General features: G+C 35.3%; 1 protein-coding gene across 13 annotated transcripts in view; it reads right to left on the bottom strand.

Moving 5' to 3' along the window:
- The window catches only part of LOC106873450 (dystrophin), a 712,951-nt gene that overhangs the window by 516,579 nt on the left and 181,484 nt on the right, over positions 1–14,888 (bottom strand). For all 13 annotated transcript variants that reach the window (XM_089343243.1, XM_089343268.1, XM_089343278.1 and 10 more), the window contains 2 exons: positions 13,195–13,376; positions 3,482–3,626 (listed from right to left, as the gene is read on the bottom strand). In XM_089343243.1, coding sequence (XP_089199369.1) covers positions 3,482–3,626; positions 13,195–13,376 — 327 coding nt within the window. The remainder of the gene's footprint in view (positions 1–3,481; positions 3,627–13,194; positions 13,377–14,888) is intronic.

The following is a 14,888-nucleotide window of genomic DNA, read 5'->3' as shown; positions in this document are numbered from 1 at the left end:
ATGCATGAGTGTGTGTGTGTGTGTGTCTAATATGTATATGTTCATGTCTCCTTGTCTTGACATAGTGCAGTAGTTGTAAATGAGTAGCACTGTCATACAAGTTGTGTAATTTGTTTGCAATCTTCTATGAAATCTTGTTCAGTTGTGTTGTTCATGACTGAAGAATTACAGAAAATATAACCTTACTTGGAAATAAGTTAGGGTTAGCAACATGAAGGGCAATCAGCCTTATAAAATCTGCTGCAATGAATTTTATCTGACCCAAAATAAAACAATGAGGATATATTTCAGACACACAGACTGAAATCCTACAATGAACCATTCTAACTTTATATTAATGCATTCATAATTATTATTAAGGATTATTAAAGAACTGAAGCTGAAGCAAGCTTTATGGATGAAGTTATTACCTTTTTTTTTTAAAATGATAAAAATGACAAATCAAAAATAACTACACACCATTAGAGAAATCAAGATTAAAGGCTCGGAGCAAAGGATATACAAAATAGCTAGAAGAGAAGCTAGATATTAGGTACACTTAATAAGGGAAAAACTGAAAGTAAGAGATTTGCACATATTGTGTAATGTGAGGACCAGATATGTAAGAAGTATGAGAGTACTAGAGAAAACTGACACATTGTCAGGGAGAAGTGTATATTAAATGAGAATGGTGCTCTCTCTCTCTCTCTGATACTGAAAGAAAAAGAGGAATATAAATGCTACAATAATGAGGGGATCGCAAAGGAGAATGAGAGGAGAGGGACCTACCCCAGGTAAGCCCAATGGTGAGAACTGCCACTAAAGTTGACAGCTTTGCAGTCAAAAATACAATTAGGGATAAAAAAATAGCTAGACCATCAAGGATATTTGCTGTGAGGTTGAAAATTTGGTTAAGTAAGTTGCAGGTTAGTCACCTATATAATCAATGAGATAACCCAGGAAGGCACCACACACAATGACTGGAATAGCAATATCATTATCAACTGCTACAGGAGTAAAAAAGATGCAATTCAAGTTTATGTCAGAACAAGGTATCACCAGTATGTTCTTCCTAAGGAGAATAACTAGTCTCTCTAGCATTTGTTGATCTGAAGAAGGCATTAACAAAGTTTCACATTGTAATCTCGGTATTTCTAAAAATTAAAAAAAAAAGCAAAAACAAAAACAAAACAAAACAAGGATAGCTGAATGACTTGTGAGAACCATGCAAATCACGTACAGAGGTGTGATCAGCAAAGTGAGAGTTAGCAAAATATTTAGCATAAAGATTGGTGCCTATCAAGCCTCAGCTCTCAAACAAATTCCTATATGCCAACCAAGCTGGTCAATGACAGTATAGAAAAATGAAAGTATGACGGTGATGGAGTAAATTACTAGCTGTCACTATCATAGCGTAACCCCCGCAACCAGGTTGAGGATGACACAACAATGTTGATAATACTTTCTTATATAATGGAGAGGAGTATAACCTACTGAGCTGCTCTCTATACATGCCCGATACTCCTTTTACCAAAGATGATTGGTAAGCTACGGGATTAAATTGAAGATACAATTGATTATTGACAACATTATCACTCACACACACAGAGAGAGAGAGAGAGAGAGAGAGAGAGAGAGAGAGAGAAAGAGAGAGAGAGAGAGAGAGAGAGAGAGAGAGAGAGAGAGAGAGAGAATCCACAGCTCAGTGAAGAAGTTACACTACCACATTTGTTGGAACTGTGGGCTCAAGTCCAGCCATATGCATTTTCTATGATATGAAAGTAAGGATGCATAACAGCATATTACAATTTGTTAAAACTTTACCAACAAAATCATGCTGTAGCAGAGTAACATTATATTCAGATCATTGTTTTTGATTTCATTCCATAGTGAAGATTTTACTGACACAGATAAAAATAGTAGGATAACAACTGACAAGGTATAAAAGCTGGCCAATGAATAACAAAAGAATATAATTTTCAAAGATATTCCCTTATAACACTGCATCTTCACTACAACCTATGTCTCAGTAATCAAATGTTTCAGCAAAAGAATAATTTTAAAAGAAACTATATATCATGCATCTCTAAAAATTTCTAACGCTATAGTTCTCAAAATAACTGTAAAATTTCTACAGATTCTGCTAGAGATGATGGCGGTTTCTTCATATTTGAAAATCCTGAGGGAGAGTGGCTTTGTAAACTAATATGTGATAATGCAGGGCTTTTCTTCTTGCCTGCCCTTAGTAGTTTTAAAGTGAGAGTCAGTCTGCACAATTTCATCCAACTCTTTAGACTTGGCAATCTGACCATAGTGGCTCAGCAGGCTAAGACAGCCACAATGACTAGCAAGCTGTAAGTTTTACACTGGCAAGGTCTTCTACGTAAATTGTCTTAAAGGACTGCAGAGCTCCACCTATACTGGAGTAGCCAGAAGGATGTCAAACAAGGCACTGTACCACTTAAGAGACTCCACTTTGATTTACTGTCAAGGTTGACTCCCCAAAGCTTTTCCTTTCCCAAGGTACTGGCTCAGTCGTTAGAGTGTCAGGCTCACACTCATGAGGTAGTGAGTTTGATTCCTAGACCAGGCTGTGTGTTGTGTTTTTAAGTCAAACACTTTATTTCATGTTGCTCTAGTTCACTCAGCTGTAGAGATGAGTTGTGATGTCACTGGCGCCAAAATGTATTGGCCTCTGCCTTTCTCATGGATACCACCAGTGGCATGCAGATGGGAGGCTGGTATGCATGGGTGACTGCTGGTCTTCCATAAACAACCTTACCTGGACTTGTGCTTTGGAGGGGAACATTCTAAGTGCAATACCATGGTAGGTCATGACTGAAACGGTCTTTACTCTTTACCCTTACAAGGCAGTAACAATTTGTACTTCAAGTCTCTTCCAACATGCTAATTAACCCATAGCTGAGACCCTGACAGGTGCCATTACTCTGGGTCAGAGCAGACCTGGGAACAATAGTGGTTAAGAAGTGGTTCTACACTCCTCAAAATCCTGGAACTCCTGAACCAGGGCCCCACTATCAGATGCAGTTTGAAGTCATACCCAGGACAAAGTACTGCTAGTATTAAACTGTTAAAGAAGGCTTACAACAAATTTTTAATATAAGTTTGATCTTAAAAAGGTATTTGCTTCATTTACATAATGAAAAGATCAGATTGTTCAAACACGAGTCACAACACAGAATAAAACTTTGCTTCATCAATCATAATTTTTCAGAGCAAATTAGCCTTTCCATCGATGTACCTGCATATACTTTAGTTGACACCCACTCATTCATTGTGCATGCTTCTATTCCAGTAGACTGACACACTTTAAATCTTTTTCATATATGCATTTCAACTACCTTAATTCTCAAGTAAATTTACTGAGAGTAACTACTTACTAATTATAGGTTTCTAGGACAGGCACAGTTATTTCAAAAAGCTAATAGTAAAGTAAACACAGTACATACATAATATAGCATTATATATTAAATATTTTTACCTTATGTTGCTCAACTTGATTTTTAATACTTTCCAAATCACATCCAACTAATTGCTGGCTTAGTGTTGATTGTTCCATTTCAGAAAGCCAGTTATCAAGTTCTTCTAACTGTTGATGCTGCAATTCCATTAATACTTGTTGTAATCTGAAATTAATAAAGTAGTTACAATTAATTCCAGTAAAACAGCATTGTTATACAGTAAGAAAATAATTATAAAATAAGCAAAGCTTATTTGAGTAATATTCAAGAAATGCATTTTATAATCTTTATCAGTAATATAATTCATATTTACATAATTTTTCTGTCTCTTAATGTTCTGCCATGTCTAAAAATTGCTTTAGTAGACACTATAGAAAATTTGAACTTTTGCTATAACTTTAAATAGATATGTTATAACACAAGAAAAATATTTCTAAGACAATGATACAACATAAAACACCAATTACCCCCATGTCTTTGCAGAGTAAAGTGCTCCCTCCACTATAACTATGGAAAAATGAAATAAAAATATTTAACAGTATCAAGCATTTGGGTGAGTTTGGTAAATATGGAATTCAGAATATGATCCATGAATGACAGCTGAAAATTTAAGACAGATTTTGTCATTATGGATGAGAAGTGTTGTTCTAATATTTAAATGAAATCATTCACACAAGTATGTAAACAAAGGTGAAAGACAGGTTAGGTTGAGACTTGTGCTAAAAGACTGTGCTGTAGTAACACTTAAACTAAATGACAATTTTATATTTGGCAATTACATATAGAAATCAAATACTGACATACATATAAGCATGCTTATCTACATATAATAATCTATTTGTATAAATATCATTATACATAAGCACAGATACATACCTATATTAGTACTTATGTATATGAGCAATGACTATGTAACAGTCATTATTTAATGTAAAATCCATATTCATTTCATTCTGACCTTGATGAATAATTTAATACAAGAACTTGTATGAATTCACCTATATATAGATACAAATGATTGTGTGGGAGAATTTCTGCCTGGATTCCCAGATTCCCTTCAGCTTAATGTATGTGTGTGTGTGTGTGTGTGTGTGCATGCATGCAAATTTTTTGTGGGGAAGGCATATATATCTTAATATATAAATCTGAAATTGTGTGTCTGTGTGAAGCCTTTTTGAATGTTTATAGAAATCCACATTTTCCACTTTTTCGGAAAAATTTTTACATCAATGGAATTTTCTCGATCTGAACTTTCCAGTGCAGTAATTAGATTTTTTAAATTCCGTTTACTTTGTGTGATTTAAGGGAGATTTGGCTGTTGTTTCTAGCAACTTTTATATTTCATCCCTGCTACCTGGAATGCCATTCTTACACATGTGCTCAACATAAAAATATAGAGAGTAAAAGTAAAAGAGGGAGAGAGAGAGAGAGAGAAAGTGATACATACAACGTCATAGATTAAACTTTCATCTCAGTGTTCTTTACCTATTCTTCATAACATAGATATGTAAAAACACACACAACCACACATGCATGACCTGTGAAAACAACATACACGTTGCTCTCAATCTCTATTCATTTCTCCCCCTCTTCCTCTCTCGCTCTCTCAAACGTATACACGTGCAAGTAAACAATCATTCACATTGTGGTATATTTACAAAACATTGATGGCATAACTACAGAGTTGTATCCCCCAACTTTGGAAGGTCATAACTTTCATAAAAATGAATATTTTTTAATGAAATTTTCTATGCATATATTATTTATTATGTAGATTCCAAATATACAAAAATTTTCGGTGAAAGTGTTTTGGAAGGGGGTGGGGTACAATATTCGGAAATTCCACTTAAATTCCTCTTAACTTCCAGGAAAATGAATATTTTTTCATGAAATTTTGTACAAATGTACCTTGATGTATGTACATTTCAAGCATGTAGGAATTTTGAAGGAAACAACTGTAGGTTATTTTTGAGAAGTGTTCCCCACTCGGTGGTGTTTCGGAGCAAGTCCATATTTGTTTCATTTTTCTCTATTATGTGCTTATGTGCATCCTTAGATTTCTAATGAAGTAATAGGCAGTGAAGAGAAGCAGTCATAAGAAAACTTTTAACTACCCCTATTCCTTTCTCTCCCCCTCTCTACCTCTTCCTCTCTCGCTCTCTCAAAAGCATACACATGCAAGTACACAATCATTCAGTGAAATATAACACATGTTCGTCAATGTTTTGTAAATTTACCAAGATTTTCACTAGGGTGTTAGGGTTAGGGTTTTAGGGTCAGGGTTAGGGTTTAGGATTAATGTTACGGTTACGGTTTTTAGGGTCAGGGTTAGGGTTAGGGTTTAGGGTTAGTGTTAGGATTAGGGTTGGGTAATCGTGCGGGTGTTAATCTGAAAAATTACAGATATGTGAAAAGTACCGACACTGCCATCTATTATAACTTTTGTTGTTCTGTTTAATATATACATAGATTATGCCTCCAAAGAAGAGAGTTTGCTGGGGAAAGACAGCAACCGGTTTAAAATGACAGCAACAGACTGCAGTAATGCACCACATTCCAGAAGCTATTTTGAACATAATGCAAAATGGTGCATCAACATCTTCTGCCCAATCTGATAGAATTCTGACAAAACTGTGTAGCAACAGATCGCCAGCAATTGCTTCATCAGAAATTGCCGTCCTAGCTCCTGCTAAAAGGGATTACCCTGCTATGTATAATCAGGGCAGCGCAAAAAGTTGTTTTGCACAAGCATTTCTATAGCCAATTACACGGATGAAATTTACGTATGCTTAATAATTTTACGCAAAACAGCCTTCAGACTTTCCCTATTAATTTCATCGTCTTTTGAATTATGAACATAATTACATCATAAGGGTTTTTTCGTTGTAAGGCTTTCTTTTTTAGTTGATTTTCAGCTAGCAAGACTTATCGTAGATGGCATAATAAGTCACACCCAGACAAGGTCGGGTTATACTGCTAGTATATATATATACACACACACACACACATACACACATTGCTCATATTCATGTTTTTCAGCTTGTTAAATGATCTATTTAACTTGTATGTTGTTGAAAGAGCTGTAACCAAAGAGTAAATGTGATAACAATTCACACATAGCAAGAACACACTATTGTAATAACAGCATATATGATATCAACATTAGTTTTAGTATATGATGAACTTACTCATTTTAATACTGTAGAATGCATTATTTGAAAGAAATTCAGTCAAATATTTCTAGTTTAAGTAGACTTTTGATGAAAGCATTCCATCTATTTTTGTTTGTACCAGGGACTACACACTTCTTCCATTTTCAAGAAGACAGGATGTGATTTGTGGGAATTTGAGCAGCTTGTATACATATGCAATTTCCTTGGTTTTGGTCAAATTATGCACATTTCATTCAAATTACATGCATGAACAACCAAAAGCTATGACAGAGAAATGTTTTGTTTATTCATTCATTCATTCATTCAGATGGATAGATGGACAGACAGACAGAAAGAGCATTAATAGCATTGCTCTAAAACAATTTCAGGGATATAAGTGCTAAGAAACACCAGTTTACTAAAAAGAAAATTGGGATTTTCAATTTGTTTTGGGACAGGTTTGAATCATGCATATCCTTGTATGATGGTGACACTTGCTTGCAACTATGACATGATGTCAAAAAAAGGAGATATGAACATGTCCCTTCTCTCTCTCTCTCACACACACACACACACACTGTAAGTACAATGAACACACACACACAATAGGGTTCTTTCAGTTTCCATCTACCAAATCAACTCACAAGGCTTCTTATGTCCAACTTTTCTTTCAGGGCATTTACACTCTGTCGTGTATGCACATTGACATTGCACATCTAACAGAGCATACTAGCTCCATTTCTTTCAAGCCTACGCATGTCCACAGCAGTTACAGCCCATGTTTCACTGACGTGTAGCATGGCTGTTCGCACACATACAGTCTACCTTTCATTCTGAGCAAGAGGCCCTTTGTTACCAGCAGAGGTAGGAGCTCTCTGATCTTTGCTCAGGCTATTCTTATTCTAGTAGCTACGCTCTCAGATCTTTCACCCCGCTACTGACTTAGTTACCTAGGTAATGAAAGCTATCAACTACTTTTAGTTTTTTCCTCCCGGTATGTGATAGAATCTGTTTTCTGTACATTTTCAGTGTTTACTGGCTGTGTGCATCTGCCACACAACTTATTGCACATAAATTTTAACAATAAAATCTTATATGGACTCTGGTTGAGAACCACTGATCTAACTGAAAATTCTCTCTGTCTATTTGTTCTTTGCAATGAGTGGATTACAACAAAACTATAGTGCCCCACCTTGATAATCAGCTGAAGTTATACAAAACCTTACATCCAGAAATACAAGTTTTACATCCTGTATGACAATTCTCTAGACTAAAATATAAACAACTATAGAGTTGGCCTGAAAGAAGATAAAGTTAAAATATGGTAACCTCGTAACCTAGATTATTTATGATAAATTTACAGTTTCCTACTTTATTCCAGTATACTGTCATAAAATTGAATTCACACACACACATAACCGTAGGTTTTACCCTACAAAATCACTTTAAAATATCTTTCAATAGGTGTGTGATGAAACGTAGTAAATTTATTTACATTATTCACATTTGATGGATATTTGTCCTCATTCTGTTTGTCGTTAACACAACCTTTTGTATGTTGATGACACCTTTACATTCTGGCCCCACCAGGAAGATGTCCAGGTGCTGTTAGATCATGTTGACTCAATAAAGCCATCCATACAGTTCACAATGGAAACAAGAAAAGACAATCAGCTAGCATTCCTGGACGTATTAGTAACACGCACCAAGTATGGATTCAGGACATCCATATACCGCAAGCCAACCTTCACTGGACGATACCTCAACTTCAATTCCCACCATCCATACAGTGTAAAGAAAGGGATTGCTCAGTGCCTAAAACATCGTGCAAAGAATATAAGTAGTGATCGTGATACACACCACGAAAAAATGATCGAACTCAATAACAATCTATTAAGTAACGACTACCCCAAAAACATACTATCCACTCCAATTACGAAGAAAAGAGAGTATAGGAAAGTTGGTTATACATCATTAGATGTATACCTGACTTTCCTATATAAAATTAATGAATATAACGGAACACTGAACTCCAGACTATCAACTTAAACAACATTTATTCAGGTGGTAAATATATACATCTTTAGCTCTTGTTTGTTGTTACAGCTTCTGTGTGTGTGAGCATAGTTGTTGGGACGTTGTTATGTAGATGTAAGCGAGCTGTCGAGTGTAAGTCCGAAAGATGGAGAGTGATAGCTAAACACGTCCATGCTCTATTGCTGGCCAGCAAGAAAGAGACTGTCTCCAGGTTGGAATGTTGGAGACACTGCTTGACACGTCCATGCTCATGGCTGGCCGACCGAGAAAGAGATAGAATAGAAGCGGGAACACTTGCTTCTTGAATTCCACGCATGCGTGAGACTACGCATGCGCACGGCATTACTACAAGAGGATGAAACCAATAAACTGTTTACAGTCTGTCTACCCTATGTGAAAGGCCTCTCCGTAAAGCTACAAAAGATATGTGGCTCATATGACATCAGGACAGTATTCAAGAGTAATACAACACTTCACAAATATCTCCTTTGAGTAAAACTACCAATAGAAGAGAATATGATCAAAAACTGCGTGTAATCCATCCCATGCAGCTGTGGTAGGTTATACAAAGGTGAAACATGGCGCCCCTCAAAATAAGGGTAGACAGACATCGCAAAGCTGTGACATGAGGAAATATTGATAAATCGGGTATAGCTGATCACGTATGGAAAAAAGGAGACCCCCCCCCATCCCTGTGGGATGAAGTTAAAATAATAGACAGAAAACACCACTGGAAAATACAAAAACTAAAAGAAGCAGCACATATGCTAGAACACCACAACCTCTTAAGCAGACCAAGTGCAGATATGAGTAGCATATGGGAACCGGTATTAAGGAAGGATAGGAAAATATTAGATTTATAAGCCCTAAAATTCACTCCCTAATTACCCACAGGCATATGGTGTAGTGGTTAAGAGTGCAGGCTACTGACCCCAAGATTCAGAGTTCAATTCCAAGCAGTGACCTGAATAATAATAATAATAACATCAAAAAATACCTTGGGAATGAGAACCAAAGTCTGAAATTTCCTCAAGACACCTGAAGAAGGCTGGAGGGTATATCAGCCGAAACGTTGTGTTAACAAGATGAGAACAAATATCCGTCAAATATAAATAATGTACATAATTCCTCATCTCTTAAATATAGAACTGCATAGTAAATTTATTTTTTGCACAAAATATGATTGCAAAAAGAAGGGTGCATCTTGTACACCAGCAAATACAGGTTATATTACAACTTATTATTCTAGAGAGTTCTATTATAAAATATATCATGGGTAAAAGGAAAATTTTCAAAATATTCTCATTAAACTTGAACGTCCATTTCATATACATGTACATATATCTTTCACATTCTCCTCTCCTTCACTTTCTGCTCTCACTTCAAAGCAAATGTTGCCTTTTCACTTTCTCCACTCTTTCAATTTCTGCTCTCTTCAAAGCATAAAAAAATAAAAATTTTTTACAGAATTTCACAAACAATCATATGATCCCATATAATCGACCACATCATCGAGTTGATAACTTTCTGCTTCAAATGAATGAATGCCATAAAATAACTTCCTTTGGTACACACATACTCTCTAAGTAAAACTTGTGTACAAATTACGTTATTTCTTGCTGTGTGCACACGCAAAATTACAACTCAAATCCAATTGAAATTACCTTTTTCTACTCTGTAATTTGTGTTTGAGATGAGAGTATTTTAAAAACCTGATCTTCCACATAAATTTAGAAGAAAGTTTGCTCAGAAATCCTGTCCTTCACCTGTTGTTTCTAGCATGTCCGATGAGACATTTGCCCCCCCCCACCCCTTTTCCCCTAAATTTCATCTGATTCCTATGCTTTCAATACAGGAGATTAGGATTTCACCCACAAAACACGTTCTCAATATTTCAATTTTCTTCCTCCCCACCCCAATTTCTTCATTTTTTTTTTCCCACTTTTTTCCAAATTATTTTCTTGGTAATCCACGGAGAAAAAAAACCCAAAAACACGAAACTGATGTTGCTGTGTTTACATTCCCATAACTTAGCAGTCCGGTAAAAGACACTGATAGAATAAGTACTAGGCTTACAAAGAATAAATCTTGTAATTGATTTGTTCAACTAACGGTGGTGCTCCAGCATGGCCGCAGTCACATGACTGAAACAAGTAAAACAATAAAAAAACTATGCCATTTTAATCCCGAGCAAGTCCAGGTATCTCTGCTATTGTGTGTGTGTGAGTGTGTGTGTGCATCAGTGTCATCATACATATATAAATGCCTACATAAATACAAATAAAAAAATATGTACATCCACATATTCACAAGCATAAAGATAAAAATATGCACATATAGATAAGGTATAATTGTGCCTTTGTAATCTATGGTTGTGCTTATACTGATACTTGAAAGCACTGTATAACTTAGCATAGGTATGAGAGTGAACAAATGTTTAAATCATAATACAAGTAAACAAATAAATAGATACAAGTGAACACAAAAAACACATTATGTAAATATACATTGTACATTAAAGAAAAAACAAGTGCAGGTGTCAAAAATAAAGTCAATCTGCTGTGAAAGATCATCCACATAAATTATATTGGGTCTGTCTGTCACTCTCTTTCCCTGGTGCTAGCATAATGAAAACAACCGAAATGTTTGGTGTATCAAGAAGTACTGTCTTGAAAGTAATGACAGTCATTGAGAAAGAAGGAAAAATCTCCACATCGAAACAAAACTCTGGAAGAAAACCAAAACTTTCAGATAGGGACCATTGCACGCTTACACAAATTGTGAGAAAGGATCACTAAAGTACAGCTCCCAGAATTACTGCAGATCTTAATGACCACCTCGAGAAACCAGTTTCCACAAAAACTGTTCGCCGGGAGTTGCACAAAGCCAGATTTTACGGGAGGGCTAAAATCAGAAAACCACTACTTTCAAAATCAAATGCAGCAAAGCATTTAGAGTGGAGTAAAATCCTACAGAATTAGTCCCTAAAGCAGTGGAAGAATTTTATTTTCTCGGACAAGTCGTCCTTTACCTTATTTCCAACCACCAGCCTAGTATACATGCGGAGACAGCCAAAAGAAGCATTCGACCCAGACTGCCTTCTTCCAACTGTTAAACATAGAGGAGGATCTGTGATGATCTTGGAAATCCGCTGGCTCAATGGTTTCCCTTCATGGCAGAATTAATAGTCAAGATTATTTAAACATTTTATCTGATCAAATTCATCCTATGGTTCCGGATCTGTTTCCGGAGGGAAATGCAATCTTTCAGGATGATAATGCATCAACTCACACAGCTAAAGTTGTTACTGAATGGCATAAGGAACATTCTAGTGAAGTTGAACATCTTATGTGGCCACCACAGTCCCTAGATCTCAATATTATTGAACATTTATGGTGCATTTTAGATAAACAAGTAAGGAGCTGATATCCTTCACCATCATCACTACAAGACCTGGAGACCATTTTAGCTGAAGAATGGACAAAAATTCCTTTGGAAACAATTCAAACTTTGTATGTGACCATACCTCGTAGAATTCAAGCTGTAATTACTGCCAAAGGCGGTCCTACCCCATATTAAAATAAATTTGTTTGAAATTTTAAGGTGTTTCCATCACTAGCCACTAAACCTTTTTTTATTTTCTGTCCCTGTTTATTTCTGTGTTCCTTTCTGTTGAAGAGCGTAGGCTCGAAACAAAAGACTTTCTCACTTCCTGAGCATTAAACTAATACATCTGGTTGTTGCTTACACACCCGTCTTCGTCTGTTGTTTTTTTGTAAATTCTCACTATACACACATATATATACACATTTACAAACACACACCACATATGTTGGTTGATATGATAGAATTTAAAACTTAAAAAACGTACAAAACCTAAGATCTTTCTTGAATACAAAGTTTAAAATCTGTGACAGAATTTGCGAACAGAAGAAATTAACTCCAGTGCATACAAGAAATCCCAATCTATTTCAACATAATATATATCCCATAAGTAACTCAGTACAAGGTAAAAGTTATGCTTGATACCATGTTAGATTCTGTAAAATAACTGCCACCTAAGTAATATCACTAATGTTTACAGCAGTTGGACACATTTGATGCATATTATGGTAGGCCACTGATAGTTTTTTATCATTACAAACCATCAACAATAATGTTATCTTTATAATAAAAGGCTACACATATCCCTATACATTCAAATGGAATTATCCAAACTCAAACCAGTCAGATATGAATAAAGATGTATAAAGATAGGGCATTTTAATGAGCTGAGCCTAAATTAATTTTAATATTCCATTTGTTTTCAAAATTATTTTAAATGAGGAGTCATAGCTATAATAGATCCAAAAGATGGATGACGTGCATATTAATTATAAAGACTCTGAAGGACAGGTGGTTAAGTTAAGTGATAAGAATATATAATTACCACAGAATTGTTACAAGGTGGTACAAAATATCAAACATATGCATACACACAATAAAAGTATAAACACATGCTCAAAGCATAAATACACATACACACGCACATGCACAAAGCTTACTTTGTTTGACGACTCAATGCTTTTAAGCGTAACTCTTCCCAGCGGTTATTCAACAATGCCATTTGTATTCTAATTTCATGTTCTTCTTCTTTGTTGACTTTCTTATCATTTATCAAATCAGTGCCTTCTTTGAGAACACTCCCTACGCTGTCTTGATGCTTTGTAAGATCAAGCATAAATTCCTGAAAAAATAGTGTTAATAAATATTGAAATGAGTAAACATAAAAATATTTCAGAGAGAAAAAAAAAAAGCATAATACTCAAATAACCTAAACACAACTACCATTGTGTTGATTAACTTCATGCTAATGTGAGTTTCAATTCAATAATAAAAATAATCTATAAAAAGAAGTACTGCATATAAAATAGTCATATAATTAAAATGTTAGATATACTGCAGGTGTATAAGCTGGAATACAGAGCACCAAAGGGAAGAAATTAGTATCTACGTAACTTAAGGCCTTAAAACTATTTGCCTACACTTGTGGCACTGAAGTTGATATTGCTACCAATTTAAGCAGATGCAGGCCACATGCACCAACACAGTTACAATTACCAAATTATATTAGTTTATTAATATAAACCATGAAAATATTTCCAGTTAACTGTGCTACTTAAATTTCTTTTCTTATTTATTTTATTTTTTTCATTTTCATTAAATTACTCAAGAGAAAAAGGCTGTGAACAAAGCCTTTGCAGCAGCTTCCCATTAGACTGGTGAAATTGTTGTCTATAACATCCCGCTTTAAACAGTTGAAGTCACTGAATGCAGGAAAGTGATGCACAAGGAGGGAATTCCAGAGGGCCAAAAGTCATGGCAGAAACTCTGAATGTAGTGGTTTATGCAGGGCTTGGGAATGAGTGGGTTTAAACACCATAAGGATGATGATGAGATGAGGGATGAAACAGGCAAGAGTATATGAGTGGAAGAGGCATGTGACCAGCCAGATGGTCAAGGAGCAGAAGTCACTGTTGTTACAATAGAAAAGCAGAATGAGGAAACAGCAAATCTGTGGGTCAGAGGTCGGAGTGTGCTTGGAAGTATCTTTTCTGTATTATAACCAGAGAAACATATGTGTATGTGCATAAATTAATTGATTATTAATGAGGAAAGAGTGTTCTCATTCACAATTTTGTTTATCTCATGCTTGTATACATTATCTTGTATACTCCTTCTCACAAAAGTTGTATGTAATGAATCTATTTACACACTACTGAAATAACTATCATACAATAACATACACACTATATTCAAGACAGTAGTGTGTGATTGGTGCAAGATTTAGCTGTTATATCTAACAAGGCTGAAATGCTATGTAAAGGCTTCCTTGATGGCTTCTGGATGTTATTTTGGCAGAAACTACATGTAGGATTCCCATTTTTTGGCACTATGTCACCTCTTACCTTGTCATATTTGTTCTAGTTATTTACAATTCAGTATAAATTTAGAACTTCCTTACAAATGGCGATGCTGTTCTTGCTATTACATCAATTTACGAAACTAACATGTTAATTGAAGATAAATTTAATTAGTTTTATAATTATTAAATATTTCCTCAGAGAGTGGTTGGTATATAACTAAATATATGAGAGCATGAGGGGACATAAGAAATAGAAATAGAGGACAAAGAGAGGAAGGCAGAGAGACTTCCTCTTTTTCTCACTCCCTTTCTGTTTCACCCTCTCCTTTGACT

Source organism: Octopus bimaculoides, chromosome 2, assembly GCF_046866305.1.
Source record: "Octopus bimaculoides isolate indiv1 chromosome 2, ASM4686630v1, whole genome shotgun sequence".
NCBI classification, from domain to species: Eukaryota; Metazoa; Mollusca; class Cephalopoda; order Octopoda; family Octopodidae; genus Octopus; species Octopus bimaculoides.
The sequence above is the reverse complement of the archived record's forward strand: the minus strand, read 5'-3'. Positions and strand labels throughout refer to the sequence as shown.